General features: G+C 46.7%; 1 protein-coding gene across 5 annotated transcripts in view; it reads right to left on the bottom strand.

Moving 5' to 3' along the window:
• The window catches only part of Sfswap (splicing factor SWAP), a 71,809-nt gene that overhangs the window by 17,932 nt on the left and 29,452 nt on the right, over positions 1-24,425 (bottom strand). For 4 of the 5 annotated variants that reach the window (XM_021163130.1, XM_021163132.2, XM_021163135.2 and 1 more), the window contains exons 8-13: positions 13,695-13,935; positions 12,069-12,197; positions 11,357-11,450; positions 10,304-10,469; positions 4,141-4,371; positions 2,922-3,112 (exon numbers count right to left, since the gene is read on the bottom strand). In XM_021163130.1, coding sequence (XP_021018789.1) covers positions 2,922-3,112; positions 4,141-4,371; positions 10,304-10,469; positions 11,357-11,450; positions 12,069-12,197; positions 13,695-13,935 — 1,052 coding nt within the window. The remainder of the gene's footprint in view (positions 1-2,921; positions 3,113-4,140; positions 4,372-10,303; positions 10,470-11,356; positions 11,451-12,068; positions 12,198-13,694; positions 13,936-24,425) is intronic. The other variant, XM_029477215.1, reaches the window with a different exon arrangement.

The following is a 24,425-nucleotide window of genomic DNA, read 5'->3' as shown; positions in this document are numbered from 1 at the left end:
AGCTGAGGCCAGATGGCTACCTGCAGCTGTCAGACAGGAAGGCGGTGTCTCAGCCTTTCCCTGAGCTCCCTGCTGCTTAGGCCACTATGCTTAACCACAGACAGGCTTGGCATCACTGATGCAACATTTTTAGCTATTAGAGAGACTGCTTAAAGATTTAGTGTGCCATTAACCTCTCTCTTTCTTCTTCTAGACGGGGCCACACCAGTGTAGCCCTGACTGGCCTGGAACTCACAGAGATCGGCCTGAGTACTGGGATTAAAGGTGTGGGCCACCATATCCATCCAGTAATATTTTTCTATGTTAATGAGCATGCTTTAAGACATCACTTGAAATCATACCTGGATCTGTAAAATCATCTCTAATGACCAGTGGTATTGGACAGACCACATGTTACACGTGCATGGTAGAATGCACCCTAAGGAGCTGGCTGAGCTAGTCTCAGCCCTGACAGATCTAGTAGTCCCACCTCTGACTTTCTCTCATGTCCGTTAGGAGCCTGTAAGAACTCCTGTCTACATCTACGTCGCTAACTGGGTGAATGTGCCAACATCTGTAGGCCAAGTACATATATCAAGGAACTTGGCAAAGTCAAGGGCAAGTTGCTTGAGATTAGTACCATTTTGGGTTTGACTATCATTTATAGACTATTTACTCTGAGCCTTTTTGTTTCAAAGCAGTCAAGACACTTATCACCAGCTGCTCTCCTCATGCACCCTTATAATCCTCCTGTGCACACGCAACCAGGGAGACCACTCCAAAGTCAAACAACCATGGATTACAGACAGGGCCAAGGCTGGCAGACAAGAATGGAGCCACTCTGAGAGAAGGCACAAGCTGGGTCAGCACTGTGGTGCTGCCAACAGGCTGATGACAAACGACTTTGACAGACTGAGTCCCCATTAAAACATCCAGAATCTGAGAACACAGAGTCAACCTTGCAATCATGACTTGTTTTTATCTATCTGCACATGTGGCTTTACATATTTTTAAAATGTACACTTTATCTGTCTTTCTGTGTGTGCATGTGTGTGGAGGTCAGAGGAGAACTTACTGAGTCAGCTTTCTCATGTGGGTACTATGTATCAAACTCATGCTTATTAGTCTTGGCAGCAAGCATCTCTACCTACTGAGCCTCCTCACACTGTCCTGTCTCACTCCAACTTTGAGACAAGTTCTCATGTAGTGCAGGCTGACTTTGAACTTGTCATAAGCAAGGATGACCTGACCTTCTGAACCTCCTGCTTCTCTCTCTGCACTGCTGGGATTATAGTACGCTAACATGTGTCAAGGACAAGCCTAGGAAGGACCCTGTGCATGCCAGGCAAGCACACTGCCAACTGAGCTACATTCCAGGCTTACAGATGTGTCTTAACCTCTGGTCGCTGTACAAAGGATAGTGAAACAAGAGATTCAATCAGGCTCCACACGTCCCTACCCAGCCAGGCCCTTGTAAGCTTCCTGTTCTTGCTGCCCATGTCTCTCCAAAGCTGCAGAGCTCCTGCATGCCCCACACCACAGAGCCTCACACATGCCCTCATCCAGGGCCACAGTGCATAATGGCTGCCCCCAGCTGTGTGTACTTTGCTCCTCCATTTCTGCAGGAACAGGCTTTGTCTGAGGGACCAGAAGACAGCCTATCTCTGTGGGGCTCTGGGAAATGGGGTCATAGTGCCCTAGTGGGGTTCTGCCACCTCTTTGAAAAGCTCATTCTGGGAAGGGCAGTGCAGAGGTTACCCTCAAGAACAGAACCACTAAAAAGATGCTGGTAGACATAGAAACAGCAGGTCTGGACATCCAGGAGATGGGAAACTTTAACCACAGGGACACTCCAGACTCCAAAGGTCCTTACAAATATCAATGTAATTAAAGTTAAAAAGGCTGTGGTGGCACATGCCTGCCACCCCGACACTTTGTCTTTCTAACAATAGCAAACAAGAGCAAAGGGCTTGTACTCCACTATGAACGAAAGCTAAGTGAGGTAGTCCGAATGAAAATGGCCCTGATAGGCTCAGAGGGCGTGGCACTATTGGGAGGTAGACCTTGGAGGAAGTATCTCACTGGGAGTGGGCTCAGAACTCTCAGCTCCTCTCTAGCACCATGTCTGCCTATGTGCCACAATGCTTCCTGTCATGATGATATTAGACTAAATCTCTGAACTGTAAACCAGCCCTAATCTGTTCTTTATAGGAGTTGTGGTCATGGTGACTTTTCACAGCAAGAAAACCCTAACTAAGACACCAAGCATAAAGGATATTTAAAGACACCTGGAGACAGACAGGCATGACCAGAATTCTCACAGCTGCCACCAACAGTGTTCACTGAAGGTTCTGGGAGATGGGCACTGCTTTCCCATCTCTCCACACAAAGCATCCTAAGGTACCGTGTGATGTTCCTGTTCACGGCCAGCACTTAGGCCATGACCTTTTGGTGTTGAGAATGAGCTCAGGGCCTCCTACACACTAGTGCTCTACCTCAGAGCTACACCCAGACATGGATGGCTACTGTTTACCTCTTTAAAATTACAGCACAATACAGGATACAGATGCTGGCACTGAGATCTCTGCCCCCAAGTGTAAGCTCAACAATGTGGCTGTGACCACTGAGGCCCTGCTCTAGCCGTAGCTGTCTGACGACATGCAGCTGGAGGCCCTACATGGAGGACCATGAGCTGGGCTTCCTGATCAGGACCCACACCTATGTGCTCTGAGAGTGCAGCCTGAGTCTGGTCTGTCTATAAGGTAACTGGCACAGGGTCTCGTCACAGACTCAAAGCTATGAGCAAAGTCTGTGACTATGCTGGAGGGAGGTGTTGGTTGGGCTGCTGCCATCTGGCTCAGGCTGTGGCTCCAAAGCCAAGGGTGAGTCCAGACCAACTTTCATCTACCACAAGTATGCCATCAGGATGTCCTTCTACGTACCTCAACTCCGAAAGTACTCTCCTCAAGTTTCCCAACTTCTGCTTCTGGAAGAGGATTTTTTAAGGTTTGTAAGAACAACGCTGCTTTCCTTTTACGTTCAGCCTGAAGCTGCTTCTCCTTTGATTCCTTGGATGCCTGGGCTAGCTTTTCCCGGGCAGCAGCTGCAAGGCGGTCCTCCAGCTTTTGTTTTGCTAAAGGAAATAAGAAAGGCAGAGTCTACAGCAAGTAGCATTTCATTTCTGGTTTTCATAGGCACCTTCTGGCTATCCAACACTGTCATTTCAATACTAAGCCAAAGCAGGTAGATACCTGGACAGACCAATATTTTCAGAAAATAAACTTATTATGGCTTTTGGGGGGAGGTACACTTTATTTTCAAAGGCAGCGAGGTTGAAGGGGTTCCACGGTGGCAGAAGCTGGGCTGGACACTGGAAATCCCAGAATGGCTCTCATGTACAGGGCCCCAACACACTCCAAGTGGGCAAGGAGTGATGCCCTGTGGCAAGTGTCTGAGTCCAGAGGGCATGGCAAGCTGCTGAGCTCACACACAGGGAGAGTGCCTGTGGGCCCACAGCATGCTTTTCTCTGGAGGACACTGGCTCCAGGAGTCTCCTTTAGTCAGGGCTGTATGGTCTGTTCATGCATACCCAGAAACACATTCCAAGAAAAGCAGTTACAACAGGTAAAAACACAAACGCAGTCACTGAGTAGCCACTTCACTGTGGAAGACGACTTATTTTGGAGGGGCAGATGTCCCCAAAAGGTTAGGCAAGCACTGTAGCAGCCCCAGCCCATATGCTACTGGCCATGCTGTGACCCATGAAGATGACCCAGGGCTGAGAAATCAGCTCTGGCAGGCATCATCTTCAAGGGCTGATGGTTCTGCTGAAAGACAAGTCTCACAAAAAGGCCTCTCCCAGTGTGGTGCATTAGCCAGCGCTGGGAGTCCAGGCCTGGTGTCTCACCCTGGGGCTGTCGTCCAAGTACAAAGTGCGCCTCCATTAGAGCCGCCCGCTTAGCGCATTAGGCTGCTCTGAGTACAGATTGCCAAGGGCACTGCATCAAGTGAAGGAGCGCAGTGCCATGGCAGTGCACACAGGACGTTCAGAATGCTCCTGCATAGCTCCAGGCTTTCGTTCGAAGTCTTAGAATTTCTGGCTTAGCACATAAATCTTATATTTGTCTTCTTTCTTTCAAGAACTTTAAAAGCTCGACAAACCTTGCTTGGCTTCCAGCTCCTCCTGGGTAAGCTGTGGTTTCTTCTCCTCTACAGCTACGGAGGGCGGGGCAACAGCAGGGCTGGGGTTGGCCACGCTGCTTGTGCTTTCCTGGCATTCCCTGCTTTCTTCATCCTCTTCACTGTCATCGTCCAGCTTGACACGGTTTTTCTCCAAGGGAAGGAGGTCATTTTCTTTGGCTTTGATGGCAAAGCTTATTGGAGCAAAAGAAGCTGTTGGGAAAAGGTGACAATTGTGACGTATTTTTAGGCACCAGCGGCAGAATGTGCAGACAGTGTCACAGGCACTACCACCTGCAAGAGGGATGGCTGATAGGCAGATAGCATCTGCCAGGAAGGCACAGCGTGAGTATGCACATGTGTGTGTGAAAGTGCGGTCTACAGGTGGGGATGTCGTCAAAGGAGTTCTGTTCAAATTTCTGAGGCAAGGCATCAGACTGCCCATGCTGGCTGAGGTATGCTAGCGTGGGCAGCAGAACAGTACTGACATAGCAGACACGTACCCGCTGAACACCGAGCAGTCACCTTCAGTTTTAAATGGTCAACTTTTGTCATTTTCCTTTTTGAAAATACATTTGCTTAGTGTGTACACTTAAGAGCATGTCATGTGTGCAGGTCAAGGTTAGAGGACAACTGGGAATTGGTTCTCTCCCTATCACATAGGTTGTGGGCATTAAACTCAGGTTGGCAGAATTGGTGGCAAGTATCTTTACCCACTGAGCCATCTTGTTAGCCTGCTTTTTTTTTTTAATATATCTATTTAATAGAATATGGCATGCAGCTGAACTGGTTTGAGTAGGCACATGACATGGCTAAGAAACAGTGCCTAGAAAACCTCCAATTACATTAAAAAAAAAAAAAAAGGCTTTTCCTCAAGCAAAATCCAAACCAAAACAACCGAAACCAAAACAAATACAGAATTCATTTCTTTATTCAGTTAACAAGACAAGCATCATGTCAGAACTTGCTCTACACCTATTACAAACATTTCAAGGTGAAGCAAAAATTTAGGTGTTATACTCCCAAACCCTAAACTCTGGAACACTTCATTTAAGAGACACATAAAGGCCTTAAGGGGGAAAGTCTTCTGCTGTGTCTGCTTGTCAACAGCAAGTTCCTCTGTCACTCACTCTGCTGATACAGTCAAATGCTATGGCCTTCACTCACTGACAGGCATCAAGAAGCTACAATGGGGGGACAACTCCAGTGTGCTGAAAGCCAGCTGACTGAGGTAAGTGGGTATGTGAAAGAGGCAGGTTCTATCAGGGATGTGACTCCCTGCAGTGCCCTCCCCTCGCCTTGGTTCTCAGCTTTTACAGCACAGCCAAGACATTTCTCCTAACACCTCAATGATGATGTGCAGCAGCAGATTCTGAGTGGAATCTACTACAAGGACAGAGACGCAGCACAACAACCAACACAGCCCAGGGCTGACTGCTGACGGGAGTGGTGAGCACTTGGCAGGGTGAAGAGGGATACTGTGCTGTGCTGCTTCTGTTCATGTCGTAAGGTTCCTTAAGAAAACGAACTCTAACAAACAAATCCTTAACTGCCTATATGGTCTCTTTAATAAGCAGAGGCTCATGGACATTTTAAAAGGAGAAAAGACTTACATGAAATGTTAATGGACTCACTTATGAGTTGATACTAAAAAACAAGATGATTTAAGAACACGTACTGTTTCCGGAAAAGGGAACAGACCTGTAGATCATGAAAACACAAATCCCTAGAGTACTTTACCATACTCAGTCTGGAGAGGCAGTCACAGACAGACACACAGCCAAAACCACCTGCCCAGGAACCTAACCTGTGTGTCTAGATGCCATGCCTCACTCAGTGCTGATGAGATTATCAGGTGCCCCATGCCCCACAGCACTGTAAGAACCAAGGGGCCAAGGTTAGGAAGTTTCTCCAGGTAAGTCAGCCCAGCCAATAGCCTTGAGAATTCTCCTGGAGTGTTCTCATTATTCAATGCGCACACCACAGCTTGCATTACCACCAATCCTAAGCTCTTTCCCCAGGTGGCCAAGACCTTGTGTGATGCAGCTAGACCTGCCCTTCTGCACTATGCAGAAGGCCTGCATTGAGATGGCCGCCCTAACCTTCAGGACTGGGTCCAGCACTGCTTCCCTGAAGCACATCCACAGCCTTACAGCCTTCTTCTCTACCTCTGGGTAACAGCTGCATGTGTGTGTACACATCATATGTGTATTTGGAGATCTTAGCTATATAGCCCAGCTTAGTCTTAAACTCTGAACTCCCTGCCTTAACCTCCTGATTAGGTGGGAATGCCGGTGAATGCATTTCCCAAAACCCCAGATGAGTGAGTGATATTAACATTATTATTGGTTACTATATATTGTTCTTGTGTGTTGGTGTCTTTCTCTGTATTCTCCATCTTATCTGAAACTGGTATTTACCAGTAGGTAGCCTAGATGGCCAGTGAACTCCGGGAAAACTGTTTCTGTTCCTCCTCATCCCAAACACCAGGGCTCCAGCCATCCCTGTCTTTGTAGCAGGTGCTAGGGATGGGAACTCGGGTCTTCCTCCTTGCATTGCAAGCACTTTACCTACAAAACCATCTTCTCAGCCCTGTACTAATTAAAAACACAAAACAACAGCCCCCACACACACCGGTTTAACAATTTTATTTTAGATTTATTTTATGTGCATGAATGTTTTACCTGCATATGTATGTGCACCATGTGCATGCCTTATGTTCTTGGAGGTCAGAGGAGGGTGCTAGATCCCCTAGGACTGTAGTTACAGATGGCTGTGAACCACTATGTGGGTTTTGGGAAATGAACCCAGGTCCTCTGCAAGTGCAAGGAATGCTTTTATCTACAGAGCTGTCTCTCTTCAACCCCAACTACCAATTTGAGAAGAAAAAAGTGTCTTGTGTAAACAAGCCTGGCACACTAGCCACATATTTTTCTCTTCTGAAGAATGCCCTCAGTCCATTTTCTGACCTAGAAAAGTTCTTTCTATAGGAAGGACATTAACTGTTTATCTTTCAACGTACTGATGCTTGGACATTTGCGTTTACCTATATTCTCACTCTGCTTCCCTAGACCTTTAAGTCTCTGATTTCTGGCTCCAGTTCTCTGACTCTAAGATTATATATGTTAACAATTTCTTTTCTTCCTGCTCCCATCTCTTCCTCTCTCTGCAGGGTCTCACGTAGGCTCACGAGGCTGTGGCCTTGAGCTCCTGACCCTCCAGTGCTACGATCAGGGGCATGCACTGCCCACACTGATTGCACTTAGACACTAAACTTCTGGAATCGCTGCTGTTAGATACCTTAGTGTTATTAAATCTTTAAAAGTGAAGAGGCTGTTGAGATGGCTCAGTAGGCAGGGCACCTGCTGCAAGGTTGGACAACCCAAGTTCTATCCCTTGGACACAACCGTAGAGGGAAAGTCTACCTGTCCAGCTTCAATTATCATTATAATACAGAAGTTTCAAAAGCACCAGTGCTTTCTCAATGCCCAAGAAGTCAGCTTGCAGACGGGTGAAGGAGTGACCACACCATAGCCCTGACACAGGCCCCACTGTCCATGTCCTGTCCCCGCTTTAGCCCACAGCCAGATTCCACTCAATACTTTAACCTTGTGCTTCTCAGTGCTGAGCTCTACAGAAAGAACGCTGAGCTCGAGAGCTTCTTACTCCCTATCTCCCATACGCTCTCAAGGAGCTTTCCTGACAGAAATGTTCTGGTTCTCCAGGGCAAATTAAGCCAGACTTTAATTTGTTTTGGCCTCTTGCCTGGTTCTAGCGGCTGCTAACCAACCAGTATTTCAAAAAAAATCTGCCAGACTAAAAATCTGTCAGATCTTTCTCTTTTCTTGAAATAATTTTGGCGATTTATGTTTTCTTTGAAATGGTATTTTTCCGTGACTTGAGTTCATTTCCATTTAAGGTGATGAGCATGCTTTGTGTATTTTAAAAAAGATTTACAACCTTGCATTCATATCTGCATTCTTTTTCTCTTGAACACACACAATATATTTTACTGATCGTTTTAAAAAATTACTTTCTCAGTAATTTCTCCTTTAATTTTTAGACCCCTTGTCTCTGCTTTCCTTATGAATATTTTATAGATTTTTGAGGGGTGCTATCAGGAAGCCTGTATTTGTAACCCTGCCTAAACTTCAGCAGGGTTGGGTTCTAGAGTGCCACTGACTGGGCTTCTGTCCCAAGTTCTGTTCTTTTTCCATTCCATCCCATGCCCCCCTCTCCCCCTCATGCCAAGGACTGAATATATTCAAGCTATATTGTACTGCACCCAGCTCACTTCCTAGGTTCTTCTCATCAATTGTTCATTTAATTTTTTCTGTCTTTCTTTTGTTCACCCAACATAAAGAGGTAATGCTACTGTCTGTTTCGGAATAGTATGTTATCAAATGTCTTGCCTCCAGCAGTGCAGGGGACAGAATCCAGGGAAGCATTACTGCCGAGTTATGCCCCGGCCCACAACAGCTCTTTGATGCTCTCGATGTCCTTATTTTCCTGGCCTTGGGACTTCAGGGTGCTGCCATGCCTACAGTCTTCTGTTCTAACATTCAGATGTGCAGAGAAATGAGGCACTGACTTGCTTTCTCTCCTCTTCAGGAGCTGTTTCTACCTGGATGAACTTCTTCCACATCTGTCCCTTCCTGTGAGACTTTTGAGAACTTTCCAGTCTGTCTTCTAGTCAACCTGACCCTGGTGACTTCATCATGTTTAACCTAGCAGCATCTCTGAGCAGTCTTCTGGAGCTGTCAGATAGATTATCTGTGGCTAAGTTTTATAATAGTCTCAACTCTGTGAACATAAAGACCTACGGATCTGCCCTGACACTCAGGGCTGAAGGTTCAGCCTCTGTCCTGTGAATCTCAGCAGGGCTGCGCTCTACATCCTTCACCTCAGAGAAGCAGGCCTGTCTCTTCCAGGCCTCAGTGCAGGAGGGGTGCTGTCAAACACTGCACAGCTTGTACTCTCATCTAAAGCCTCTCCTGACAGGTACAGGGCTCCTTTCTCTGTGGCTCTGCAGGTATCCCAGGCAAGACCAATCTGGAGGGTGCCTCCTGGGTAACAGCCACCTCGTGGATGTCCCCTAACTAGTCCCAGCCTCCCACCTTCTCCTTGCTGTCAGTGGCTATCCTGGGATCACTGTCCTCTCTCCTCCTCCAGTCCCAGGTAGACTGCCTGTCCTTCCATCATGGGACAGCGTCTTGAATGGCTTCTGGTGCAGCTGCTACTCTGCTTGGCTTCTACCTTTGCTTATTTCAGCGAGGGCTAGAGGCTGCCAGTCACCTGACTTTCTAAACAGTGCTTTCCTAGTGACAGCCAGATGATTGTGACTCTGACCTCACATGGAGGCCACTTGCCATTCTTCTGCCCAGACTTGTCTTCCACTGCTGCCACTCCCACACTAGCCACGGACTCCCCAAAGGCTCCCGTTCCTCTGCTTAATCTCAAAAAGCCAATGCTAGATAAAGCATCCACTAGTAACCACAGTCCCAGGGGAAGCAAAGTCCTAGATGATGCGCAGTCCACCTCTCCAGACTGAATGCCTAGAGCCACCTGTCTGTCCCCAAAGCACAGCAGGGACCTCACTTATCTCTGAACATCCTTTTCTGTGGTCTCTTTTCCAGCACGTGAAGTTATGGCTTCTTCACGGTCTACCACGGGGCTCTGCTAAACAGCCCAAAACAGCCTTTCTCATCAGTCTTCCATCACACCAGCCACTTAAACACATCTGTCCTGCTAGACCACATCATCTAGTCAGGGACAGGGCAAGGAGACCAAGTGTGAGTGAGCACAGCACTGCCTGACTAAGGTGCTCAAGGGAGCCACTTGGACAGAGAAAACAAACCTCATCTCAATTGTCTGTACAGGGCTGGAGCTGGAAGCCAGTGGAGAGTTTCTGGGGGAGGATGAAACATTATTTGAAATTTGTAAACACGGCCACTAAATGATGTTAGCTAAAAACTGATGGGTCCTAGCTTGTCCCTAATGGGTTCCAAACACCATGCTGGAGAAGCAGGACGAGGTGAGCATGTCTGAATACAGTGGCTCTAGAAGGCAGGCCTAACGAGTCCCCATGGTCTGAGGTACCTAGTCCTGTCCCTCAGGAGGCCTGGGCTTCACCAGGACAGCGCACCTTTTACCAGCTTCCCGTCCACGGTGCTCTTGCTGGACCCAGCCTCCTTCTTCCCGCTGCCTCTTCCCCCAGTCTCTGCCATACCCTCAGGAGCGCCGTCCTCTCCAGCTTCACCCGACTCTTCAACAGCGGTTTCTGTGGGAGCCTCTTCAGCTGTTGATGCTGCCTGAAGAGAGAAACCTCCCTGAGCACTGTTACATGTCAATGTACTCTGAATGTAATTCACACATATAATCCAGCACGCATGAAGAAAGGGCAAGAGGACCAGGAGCTCAAGGGCATCCTTGGCCAAAACAAAAACAAAAACATCAAAACACTCAGCCTCCCAACCCACCTGTAATAACTGCATTTCCACATTTTAAACCATTCTTGTGTGTGTGTGTGTGTGTGTGGTACTGGGGACTGGACCCAGGCCTCTGGTATGCTAGGTGAGTGCTCTGGCACTGAGCTCCATGGCCAGTCCCACTTGTACTTGTCTAGTAGGACAGACTAAGAAGTTGAAGGAGTACCTTTCTTTAGAAGCCTGGTTACTGAGGATGCCTTCAAAACACAATCCCCAACTGACCATAGAAGAACAAGCCATTTCACCCTCAGCAATTCTTTCTGTCAGAATAAGCTCCAGAGTGTCAGGGACAGGAAAGTACCCTCAGTGCAGGGGACTGTGTGCTGTGTGCTGTGGAGGGCAGGCAACAGCTCCAGCACACACACCATGAGGTGCATTACAGAGTAGTCAGAAGTAAACTGGGCACAGAGGCACATCTGCAACTCCAGCACTTTGGAGGCAGAGGCAGGAGAATCAGGAACTGAAGACTAGCCTGGGCTACATGAGACCATGCTCAACTCTCCTTCTCAAATCTGTACAATTAGTCTCTGATGCTTGAAGCAACAGTGGTTTTTGTTGGGAACATGCTGGACTGGACAAACGACCACCAAGGCCTAAGTGGGTGGGTGCTTCAACAGATCCAAGACAGTCCACCCCCTGAAGGGATAGGTCAGACATAGTGTGGCCCTCAGAGTAAAGAGGAAGTCCCTTCTGCACCTGTCAGCACATACCTGTGTGCTACTGCCTCCTTCTTTCTGCAGGAAGAACTGCTTCTTAAACTCGTAGTAGGCGTTGTATTGGTGCCAGGGCTGAAGAAATTCAAATCTGTGAAGAGTGAAGGTCTGGTGTTTCAACATGGCCTACATGCAGTCCTCGGTGTTCTCACATATGGCCTGCCCTGTTCTGGGAAGCTCATAGACACAAGTCAGAACAACTTCATAGATTCTACACGGCTTCAGTCCTGCTCTATCCACTGACGTGTGAGTCAAGCCAAGGCCTAACCCAACCTCTACGGTCATATCACAGGGGATTTGACACTATATATGCAGCCCATGTTTTATTCGCATTGCCAGGCATAGGGGACATGGACCCTTGAGAAGTGTGAATTCCAGCTTTTCAAACACCTACATGGTCACTGCACAATAAAGACAACAACAAAACCCTCTCTAACTCTAGGTAATTTCATAAGATGAACAAAAATATGTCTACCTAAAGATAGTCCAGGGAAGGTGAAAGCACAAAAGAATCCTGACAGGGTTATAGAATGCTAAATGAAAAAACCCTCAATCTCATATACCTGACATGCTTGTAAGTGTTTGACTTTTTTGCAGCATGGGGCTTGATCCCAGAAACTCATAAATGCCAAGCAAACACTGTCCCTGAAATTCACGAATGCCAAGCAAACCCCCCAGCCCAACACCTCACCTTTCACCTTCACCTCACCTTTGATCGTTCTTGGCTCGAACACTGGTCTCAAATTTAAGGCCATTTCTAGCGACGTACTCTGCCAGCTTGTCAATCACAGGCTGGATGTCGGGGGGCGGGGGTATGATGGCCACGGGAGCAAGCGCACTGTGGAGAAGAGCCGGTGAGCAACCCTGAACTCAGCATGGCTTGAGCCTGGCACTGGCAGCTGGAGGGTCCTTTCAGGTTCAGCCATGTAAGAGCAAGACTAAAGCAGGTCTAAAGGCAAGAAGCCCCTTAACGTAATGAAGCCAGCTCCTGGGCACTAACAAGGCCCAGAGTATCACTGCTGGGAGTGAGACTACAGGAAGCTGTGTGAGTGGCACCTTGTAAGCCCAATAGGCAAGACCCTATTTCAAACAAAACAAAGCAAAACAAAACAGAAAACTGGGACAGTGGGGATTAAAGAATAAGGTCCAAAGTCCCAGAGCCAGGATCAAGACTTCCTCCTAAGTAGCATTCGCCTTTAATTATGAGCTACTTCTTAGGGACAAAACAAGTACAAGTCATTAAAACGGGCAAGAACTTGGTTCAACATCCTTCTCTGTGTTAACTTTCTCAGCAACGCCCCAAAAATCACTCCCTAACCCCTCCCACAGGCTAGGCCAGTGATCTACTTCTGAGTGACATCCCCAGCCCACACTTGACTTCTCAGCATGATTAGAAAGAGGGATTTTAGTCAAGCATTTCAGCAGTCATTATGAGAACTGCCCCCCTGCACCCCCTACAACACTCCTGTCCTTCTGAGATTGTTGGTTCTACACTAGATGCTGTAAGACTGTACAACGTGAGATCTTGGAGTCCTCTCCTCACCAATCAGTATGAGACCTTTTGAGCTCTGACAAGTTCAGTTCACCTCACTTGAACTCTGCCGAACACCACCCAGCTGAGGTTTCAAACACGACACAAGAACAGCCCAGAATTAAGGAGCAGATATGGGATCAGGCCTAGGAACCACATTTGCATCTGGCTAGATTTCACTGCTAGAACCATTTTTGGTTCCGAAATGGGGTCTTGTTCTGTAGCCCATTATACTGATGACCCTAAACCCTTGATCCTCCTGCTTATGCCTCCTCGGTGCTAGAAATTCAAGAATGGAACAATTATACGTATTACCAAGCTGGCTTTGAACTTTTTCTTCTTCTTTTGAGACAGGGATTCCCTGTGTATCTGTGACTGGCTCACTATACAGATCAGGATGGCACTGACCTCAGAGAATGCCTGACCCAGCCTGGCTATGTGGCGTTAAACTTTTTTTTTAAAAAGATTTATTTTTCATTATACATAAGTACACTGTAGCTGACTCTGAAGAGTACGCGTCAGATCTCATTACGGATGGTTGTGAGCCACCATGTGGTTGCTGGGATTTGAACTCAGGACCTTGGGAAGAGTAGTCAGTTCTCTTACCCACTGAGCCATCTTAGCAGCCCCCGGCGTTAAACTTTTAATCCTTCTGTTTCAGCCTTCCAAAAGCTGCACGTACAGATGTGTGGTTAATAATAAGTGAATAAGAGCCATGCTAATTCTGGAGACGCAGGTCTGTGATCCAGATGAAGAACACTGGTGACGGCAGCAGCCATCAAGCTGAGCAGGTGGCATGCGTACCTTGTGGTGGTGGTTGTGGAGGTAACCCCGCTGCTTGGTTCAGCTGTGGTTGGGGGTGGAGGAGGTGTGGTCCCAGGAGGCGGTGGTACAGTGGTAGTCACACCAGGTGAGCTGGACACAGTCACTCCAGCAGGAAGGGTGCTGTAGTAAGTGGCCACATCGATCCCAGGTGGGGGTGGTGCCAGGCAGTAGGTGCCATCTGGCAACATGTAGTAGCTGTAGTACATGGCTGCCACAGTTGCTGTAAGAAACAGGGTTTGTAAGCAAGAGGCCAATGACAGGTGAGCCAGCTACAATGTCCCTCAAAGACTCGTGTTCTAGACACTTGTTCCACAGCTTATAGTATCATTTGGGGAGGCTGTGGAACCTTCAGGAGGTGGGGCCTGGCTGTTCTCTACTTCCTGTTCCACCAAGTATGAACAGCTACTGGCTCAGGCTCTCACATTCCACCATGGACTGAGACTCTCTGAAACAGTTGACGTTGTTCCTGTCAGTTATTTGATCACAACAATCACTAATACACCAGGCTAGCAGACAGTTAAAAAGGAGACCGTGACCACGTGCAGCATCCACTCTGCCCATTCCAACCATGTTGCTTCTGTATCTGGAACAATGAGCAGTAGCAGACAGGCACACAACAGCCAATGTTAACAAGTGTGGACTTTCCTAAATAAGCCACTCTTCCTTCATGCACTTAATGCAGAGTGAAAACTGCTGCAGGAATGACTGGTGGGCAGCCCTCTCCCACAAGGCTGCTCAGGCATCCGTACTCACAGAGCAGAACTCCCTAACCTCCCCCCCACACACACACACCAACTACAGTTTTTGGAATGTTTTTTCACTCCACATGCGCTCTATGGGACTGCTATATTGAGCTCACAAGTCTGCCGTCTGTCTCTAACAGCTACCTGTGGTCTTTCCTACAGTCAGCAGTGGTCACTATCAACTTCCAGCTCACTTTATGTACAAAGGACCGCAACCTGCTGTGCTAGCAACAGTCCTGAGAGGTACCCATCTCCTTTAAAAGTTTTAATAGATGTCTTTTTTTTATTGAATTTTTATATGCATGAGTGTTTTTCCTGAATGTATGTGTGCCTGGTGTCTGCAGAGGTCAGAATATTGTGTCAGATTCCCACTCATACTGGAGATACAGAAGTTGTGAGCTGACACGTGGGTGTTGGGAGTCGAACCCAGGTCCTCTTCAAGAACAACTAACTGCTAAGCCAACTCTTGAGTCCTACTTATCTTTTTGAAAAAAATGTTCAAATCTAGCACTTAGCACAGAAGGCTAATGAAGTAACTGGGTTTTCATTTCTAATCCTCTTGCAGATAAATAGCAATTCTGGCTACGCAGGGAATTAATTTCCTCTTCATTAGGACAGAAATGAAGGAATCTAACTTTCATTTGTTCACAGTGGCACAATGAAACAGAGTGGAGTACTAATGTCCCAAAGGGAAGGAGACGGTCTTTCTAGCTCACGCTGGAAAGGTATGCATGCATGTAGTCCCCACACACTGTTGACACACTTGTAGGTGGACTGACTCACTGTTTATCAGGCATGTCATACATATCAAGTCCCCAGTACCAACCCAGATCAGTGTTACATACCAGACGCTGGTACACAGGAACAGCAGTAACTAAGTATGTGTGTAGGGTATGTGGCCCAGTGCCTTTTCACCTCTACTCACAGGGAAACCTACCATATCTCTTCAGCTGGTGGGGCTGGCAAGATAGCCTCACTGGCACCTCTGTTTCCCAGCACTGAGCACTCAGTGTTTGTTTGGTCAAGAAACACCATGTTGTGCTGACAAGACATCCAACGCAGTAACTTGGAGACCCACCCTATAAACACCTGATAATACTGGACACAGTATCACTCAAAACTTAATCGACAGCATTTGCTGTCACCTGCCTCCCTCTGATCTCTTACTCCATGTGACACTTAGGACTTCAATTCATACCTCAGAGACATTTGTGTGACCTCAGAAGGACTCCAGATGAGGTAGCGTACTGATATAAAGTACCTCGTACCCTGGCACCACACAGACTCAAGAGCCCCATGCTGTAACCACTGTGCACCTGCTGTTCCTAGAGCCCCATGCACAGTGTCCGGGAGGAGGCTGGATCCGCCCTTTCCTGTCAGGAGCACCTAACTATGGACAAGGCCCCAAAATGGCCTGAGAGACAGGATCCCTATTAGCTCATCCTGTCCCGTGGATTTTCAGTCTTGCTACCCCAAAATCACATAGGCTGCCACTCTGTGGCTTCTGCCTCTGACATGTACACCCATGGTAATTCCCTGCTGTAGGCCTGATACTGCCCCAAAAGCGGCACATGGCAGAACCCGTGACAAGTTCTTGGCAGCTCCTGATGCACTCAGTGAGTAGAGCTTAGCTGTTCTGTTCTACATAACCCAGCGCTGAAATACTGCACAGTGACTACAGCTCACACTAGCCCAGTCCTGGCTAAGAGTCTCCATGGGTACACACTCTGTGGCAGTGGAGTCTATAGCACAAGCATTCTATAGCCTTGTCATCAGCTGAGCCCAAGGCACAGGTTCCCAAGCACCTACCAGTTCCAACATCACACACCAAGAAGAAAAGTGTATCTGTCTGTCTGTCTCTCTCACACACAAAATCATATACATGAAAATGCCCCACACTCACAGGCTTTCTGATTTTATAATGTAAACTATAAATACACTATTTGACATTTTATAATCTTACTTTAAAGCTTTATGGTAGAAATCTTTCATAAAACGTAAGTATTTTTATATCATCTTTGCAAAAACTTAGTTTACATTAAAAGCCACCTAATGATGGCTTCAATTTTGTAAGATGAAAGAAATGCCAGAGATCAGTCAAGTAACAATGTAGATTTACTTAATACTACTGGGCTGTTTATTCAAACACAGTTCACAACATTATCCAAAAAGTCACACTTAGAATACAGCAAGTCATGAGGCTAACTAAGATGCTATTACAAGGAAAAGAGGGAGTCGCTAGAGAGCCAGCTCAGTGGGTGAGAGTACATCGCTCTCACAGAGGTTCCAAGTTTGGATCCTAGCACCCACATTGGCCAGCTTATAACCTTATAGAACTCCACTTCTAGGGGATCCAACTCCCTCTTCTGCTCTCCATAGGCACTGCACACATACACGCAGACAAACACTCATGCATATAAAAGAAACAACCACCACCACCACCACCACCACCACCACCACCACCACCAACAACAACAACAACAGCAAACTTTTAAAAAGTGGCACCTACTACAGAAGTGGGTAGTGTAGCCCTGCAGTGCAGGTACCTGGTTCAGGGCTGTCTGTGATCTTTAATGCTAGGCTGCCATCCTCAGGACAAGCCAGAGGTCTTGCTACCTTCACATGATACACAGAACTTCCCAAGGGTACTGTTTATTTCTCCATCTCGACATGGGGCCTTGCTCTGATCCCAGAATGGCCTCTAAACTTTGGTCTCAAGTGAGCACCCTTCCTCAGTTTACTGAGGAGACAGGAGTACAGGAACAAAGCACCATGAGTGACCGTGTCTGGGTTTTTAAGTGAGTGAAAATAGGTGCTAGTATGCTAATAAATTTATTTCTTTGAGTACTGCAAAAACCCACACCAAACGAGGCAACAGAGAAACTGCCCCAGGTGCCCAGGCCATCTAGGCAGTAACATGGAAGGAAGGGTGAGCTGCTAACGTGGAGGCACACCTGGAAGCACTTTTCCAGCTATTCACAAGCTTACATGAGCAATAACCCAGGGCAAGGCTGGTGCCATCTGCCTAACCACCTAGGGCCCTACTCCACCAACAGAGCTACACTCCAGTCCTATCTAATCATCTTCCAGAGCCTTCAGCTCTTGAGCAGGTATGTGCTGAGGATCCTGAGCCTTTCCTAAGACACAACTATGACATTAAAGGAGACGTGTAAAAAGAGAGTCAGCAGTGACCCATCTTTCTGGCCGTCCCTGGTGCTGTACCCTGAAGGAAGATGCAGGGCCACTGACTCTGCTCTGAGGCTATGTACCATTCAGGCGATGCCCTCAGCCCCTCCTATACCATTCATGCCATGTCCTTCCACCTCTAGCTGGCTGACAGGCACCCCTCAGCCTTTCCCAAGGCTAAAGGCTTACATTCTATTCCCGTCTCCAGTCCTGGGCTACATCTAAGAACTCTTCACTCGGTACTCTTATCTGGAGAGGTCACTCATGTTCCAAACCAACTGTGTCCAGAACTGCATTGGGCTTTCATCTATGCCCTTCTGTCCTGCAGCTCTGGTCTAGGAAATGTCATGCCTCTAAGTCAGATTTCCTGGGCCTCTTGGCTCAGCAAGCTTCTGTCTGGGAGGTGTTCCCACAACCTTCTTCTTCCTCCTCTTCTGGGGCCTCTGTGAGAATCATCCCAGCTCATGACAGCTTTCTCTAAGTCTTTGGTCAATCCCTTCCTAGGATTCTTGGTTGGAAACCCCTGTATAGCCACTGTGCTGTGGGAACATCTGCCGTTGTAAACAGCACTGAGCCCTGCATGGCTATTTATTACACACAAATACTCATAAAGGCTTAACTTGCAAAGCAGTCACAGGAAGAGTGACCACAGAAATTATTAATGGAATTAAACTACTACAGTAATAGAAGTTAGGTGAACAGGGTTATTCACCCAACATCCTGCTGTGCTGTGCACACCCGTCTTGGTATAATTTAAGATGAAACAGTGTATTTGTGATGGGTGAGGTATTAGGTGGCCTGGGCACAAGGATATAGCAGTGGCAGATGACTTTAAAAGGGTCATTTGAATGTAAACCCCTAGCCACAACACATGAGGACAATTCCTAAGTGACTAGTGGAAGGGAGACTAGCCTACAGGCTGGGTCAGCTGGACGAAGGGACAATTCCGGTCCCGGTGGGAAGGTCTGTGACTGTTCAAGATCTTATCATATAACTCATTATAGCAGTGCACAATTTCAAAATTTTGAGTTATTTCTGGAATTTTCCATCGAACATCCTCAGACTGGATCCCACGGAAAGCAAAACTGCAGATGCAGAGCCTGCTGCCTCTTCCCTGTTTCCCATCTGTTTTGTTCTCTAGCATGCCAGTGCCAAATGGAAAGGCTGTGCAGGCATTCCTGACATAGCACTGGCATGGACACACTGTTCCATGAATGCTCCAGTTGTACAGGAGAGAACAGGCAGTATCAGCCGAGGGCAAGGGCTGGGAAGTTATAGTACAGAGCACTCCAGAACTGGAGGGAAACACACATCTACACCATACTTCTAGGTCCTTCCCACTATCTATCCAAGGGTTGAAATAAAAAAATGTATCTTCCAGTATAGTCTCTTGTAACAAGTTGTAACAAGGATGTGCCCCAGCAAACAAATGAGAACCCCAAAGAGACAAACACAGGAGCTAGTATAGTCGAGCGATGGAGAAGCCACAGGAAAGCCTGAGGCTGGAGGCTGACAATACAGCCCCAGACTAGAGTAGCAGACTGGGAAACAGCTGCCAACAGCCAACACACAGGTGCACAGTGAAGGATGGACCAGTTTCTGTCTTTGGCTTCAGCAGCAGCCACCCAGGCTTCGAAAGATGGCATTATTAGAACTTAAGATGATTCATCTTGACTGGTAGACCTGTAAGGGTATTTTCAGGAAGGATTAACTGAGGGGAGAGGACCCTCCCTCAGAGTAGGCAGCACCTTTCTGCAGCAAATCAAACAGGAAGAGGCGGTCCAAGAGAAGAGGCACTGCTGTCCGGTCCACCTCTGCTTTTTGCTTGTAAGTGCACCCAGCTCTCCTATTACTGCTGCCATCCATCATCTGACTCAGCCTCTTCGGCCTTGCCACATGGGAGAAGACCAATGACTCCCCAGTACTCCCCTAGGCTTTCAGTGGGGACTCCAAAGGCATCCATCCAGCAGCCTTATGAACTGTGCACCTGTATTTGGTTCTCAGCCTTCAGTGGGTAGATGGCTATTATGACACTACCCAGACCAGTCTGTGCCAGTCCTGTGAATGAATCATCTTGTAACATACACACTCATTCTTTTGTCAAGAGAACCATGCCTAATACAGACTGTGGTACCAGGAATGGGTCCAAAATACCAGCAACAATCCCTGAAACAATCCAGCTGCTTTGCTACCTGGAACACATGATCTAGCAAACCTGATGGTACTGCTGCGTTGTCAGTGCTACATGGGGTAATGGTTGGGTCCTTTGAGGACTGCACAAGAGAATCACAGTGGAGGCCTTTGGAACTTTGGAGCAAGGCCTTATTCTCACCCACAGACAATGATTTTGAGAGAGAGCTCTTGGCCTGCTATGGGGACTTAGTGGAAACCTGAGAATCTGACAATGGGCTATTACCACATGACTTGAATTACCCATCATAGGCTAGGCATTACTTACCAAGCCATAAAGTTGGACATGCAAAGCAGCAAAGTAACATCAATTGGAAGTGATAATATTTATGTAACTGAGCCCAAGTAGGTCGTAGATGAAGTTACCCAAGTGCCTATGGTTCCAACTACTCCAACAATGCCTTCTGTCCCCATGCACTCACTGCGTCAGGAGGCAGGCTCTGTGACAGGATGACTAAAGAGAACAAAAGTGAGGCCTGATTTGTGAATAGTGCTACCCTATGTAGAGTCCATTCCCCAGAAGAGGATAGCTAACTGTAGTACTACAGCACCTTTCTGGGACAACCCTGAAGGAAAATCCTGTGGTAGGCACAGCTTTGGGCAGGGCAGAGTTGTATATTTTTAGTATTATTTTTATTCTCTCTATGCATGCATGCTATTGGTGTGCACTGAGGTCAAAGGACAACCTGTGGGAGATAGTTCTCTCATTCCACTATATTGGTCTTGGGAATTGAACTCAGGTTGTCAGGTTTGGTGGCAAGCAAGCACCTTTAACTCAATAAGCCATTTGCTGGCCATATAAATTTCATTTGGACAGATGTACAATTTATACACTGACACAAAGGGCATTCCCAGTATTTTGGATGAACAGCTGGAGACTTGGAAAGAACATGATTGGAAAATTGGTAAGATAGACATTTGGGGAAGAGGAATATAAACAGATCTCTTCAAATGAAGTGAAGATACTTGTGTCCTGTGTAAATGCTCATCAAATGGTTACATCAGCAGAGGAGAACGTCAGAGGATGGCTTGTTTTGTAGACAGAAGTCAACTTTTCCTGGAAGGCCATTCCTGTCATTACCCAATGGGCCCATGAACAAAGGAGTCACAATGGCGAGGCGAGGATGATACATGGGATCAACAACTAAAGCAGCTGGCTTGACCAGATGATGGAATGGCCTTTTAAAGACACAGCTATATGGCCAAGTAGGTAGCAGTAGCCTGAAGGGCTGGGGCAGAGTCCTCTAGAAGACTACAATGCTCCGATTCAGTGTTCAGAATATGGTAGTTTCTCTTATAACCAGGATTCATGGATCCAAGACTCAAGGGATAGAAATGGGAGTGTCACCACCCAACACTACTACCCCCAGTGGTCCACTAGCAACATTTTGCTTTCTGTTCCTACAATTTAATGCTCTGCTAGCCTAGATGTCTTGGTTCCAGAGGAAGGAGTGCTTCTGTTAGGAGGTACAAGAAGCATTACATGGATTCAGTTAAACTAGAAGCTAAGACTTTCACCTGGCCACTCTGGCTCCTGATGTCCTTGAATCAACATTAAGAAAAGGGTTACAGTGTTATCAGACATCACAGAGAAACTGGACTGCTATGGAGAAAGGAAGAGTAGAGTCTTTCTTGGTGTGACCATGTTCTGAGTTAAGTCTGAAACTGTAACAACTCGATCCAGGCAGGATGGTAAAGGAGCCAGAACCTTCCAGGAGGCTGAGGCAGGGAGGACATAAATTCTCAGCCCTCCTGTGTTACCAAGTAAGTTTCAGGCTACTCCCACAGATAAAGAAACAGGACTTGCTGAGTATATGAGCTGGGAAGTAGAAAAATATAAACAACTGTAGCCAAGTAACCAATCACAGAAATGAGGCATGTAACTGCCATGAATGTTTCTGTCTTACATTGTGAAAATGTCCAAGGCTTTATATGTATTTATGAGTAGTAAGCAGATATCTGTGCTTTCTTTCTTTTCCTATTCTATTACCATATAACATTAAGAAAATGTCAGAACTTAAGTGTTGTCGCTCTGTGTATCATATTTAAGTTATAGGGTATAACCTGAAGATATCTGCTCTGGGGGAAGAATTGATGTTTTCAGTTGTTTATCTAGGAGGGTCTGTGAGTGCATTTCTAGGAAGGATTAAATGAGAGGTGACCCATCCACCAAGTGTGTAGCACCTTCCTGTGGGTATACCAGATACATAAAGATGTTTGAGGCAAAACAGTGTTTGCATGTCTATGTGCCTTCATTTTGTTCTTTCTTTCGTTTTTATGGAAGAGTGTTTTGCCTACATGTTTGTCTCTGCATCAGTGTGTACTTGGCACCCTTAGAAGCCAGAAGATGTTAGATCTAAGACTAGAATTACAGATGGTTCAAATTGAACCTGGATACTCTGAAAGAGAAGCCAGTGCTTTTAACTGCTGAGCCATCTCTCTCCAGCCACTTCCCTTCATTTCTTGTTGCTAAGTCTATCTAACTCATCTCAAGATCTGGTTGATATCAGACTCCAGCTACGTGGGCCTTCCAATACATACTGAAGACTAACAGCTCTGGAATCTTCCAGGTCTTCAGCACCACACTGACTGCTGAAGCAGTTACCAAGTTCTCATTCTCTCTGGTACACAGAGAGCAACTGTTGGACTACCCCACTACTACTGTATAGACTGTTATGACTCCCTTTTAATATATATATGTGTGTGTGTGTATGTATGTATATATATATATATGTTTGTTTGTTTGTTTGTTTGTTTTGTTTTTTGAGACAGGGTTTCTCTGTATAGCTCTGGCTGTCCTGGAACTCACTCTGAAGACAAGGCTGGCCTCGAACTCAGAAATCTGCCTGCCTCTGTCTCCCAAGTGCTGGGATTAAAGGCGTGTGCCACCACCGCCTGGCTCTAGAATATATTTTTATATACATACCTTCTACCTGTTTGCTCCTCTAAAGGCTTAAGACAAACCAAAAGAAAAACCACCAGGTGGGAGTGTTAAACTCTAGGCATGAGAAAGCTTGAGGGGCACTGCAAGTAAAGTCAGATTGCTGTCTGCTGCAGAAGAAGATCCCAGAGCGCCTAACTTCAGGATGTGGAGGAACACAGGTGTAGCCACAGCAAGGGTGGATAGAGTCGACCCAACTTCAGAGACTAGTGTTTCAAGTAATCCTGGAACCCAGACTGGCTCTGGGAGATGGAGTGCAGACATTTTTCATAACAAGTGTGCATTTGACTTTCAAAGTATAGATATGTCCCGCTCTAATTAAAACAAAAACTTAGCATATACTAATTATAATCAAAGAAATAAGAAACATCTTACCATATTCATCACGTTCTTGAACTTACAGCAAAGAGAAAGCACATTACTGATACTTTTCCTCAATACTGGTGATTAAACAAAGAGGTGTGTGTGGTATGTGTGTTAGCGCTACATGCATGTGAGAATGTGGTTATCAGAGCAGGATACTGGGTGTCACCCTCAGTTGTCTACTCATTTTGAGTCAGGGTTTCTCATTAAATCAGAAGCTCACCATTTCAGTTAGGCTGGCAGGCCAGTGAACTCCTGGGGTCTTCCTGTCTCCAACCCCATGGCTGTACTGGCATGTGCAGCCATGTCTGGCTTTTATGTATGTATTTAGGTACCAGACCAAGTGCTCTTAACCACTGAGATGTCCATCTCCCATGTCTTCATTATTAGTTTGAAGCAAACACTCAGTAAGTTGCCCAGGCTGTCCTGGAACTCACTCTGTAGAGCAGGGAGGCCTTGATCTTACATTCTCTTTCCTCAGCCTCCTGAATAGCTGACGTAAAGGCCTAGATCACTTGGCATGGTTCCATGTTCCCTCTCAGTTACTTTCTGCCCCCTACCCGTTCATAAAGGATGTGTGTCAGTTTTCTGGACACTATAGACTCAGCAGTACACGCAGCCAACTGGGTGAGTCATCTGAACAATAGGACAGTTCCCAAGATGGAGCCATAGGATCACGACCCTTGGTGAAATGGTGGTGAGGCTGTTGCTACTATCAAAATGTGAAGAACTAAAACCATCTACTAAATGTGTGGGGCAAACGGCTGCTGACCCAGCACTGTGATGAGGAATTGGCTGGCAAACACAGCTGTACTAGAGAATTTCTACCCAGAACAAATCAATCCACTCTGAAAGCAGACGCAATGAAGGAGATCCTCTTGCCAAATGCCGGCAGAGCAGCAGAATGTGCTAGGAAGGTTTCTTGCCGCTGTTTGAGAAAACTGCTGTGCTAGTCTAAGGCTGACGAGACCTCAGCTGCACCTAGAGTTCATCCTCCCAGACACACAAGCCTCTGGCACATTCCTAGTCGGATTCTGAGTTAGCAAGCACCACTGGCAACCTTGGCTTGATTGCTAATCCTGCTGCCACAACCCCTGTCCCCCCTTTACCCACCCATCTATTTTGCTCTCAGACATCGGCTTTTCCTGATTTATATAATAACTCTCCTGTCACTTCAAATACACTGATGCATCTCTGCATAAAGCTAACAAATGGTATGCTGCAAAGCCAGCTTCTTTTTTTTTTTTTTTTTTTTTTTTTTTTTTTTCTTTCTCCAGAATGTGTCTT

The sequence above is a fragment of the Mus caroli genome, chromosome 5 (genome assembly GCF_900094665.2).
Source record: "Mus caroli chromosome 5, CAROLI_EIJ_v1.1, whole genome shotgun sequence".
NCBI lineage: Eukaryota > Metazoa > Chordata > Mammalia > Rodentia > Muridae > Mus > Mus caroli.
The sequence above is the reverse complement of the archived record's forward strand: the minus strand, read 5'-3'. Positions and strand labels throughout refer to the sequence as shown.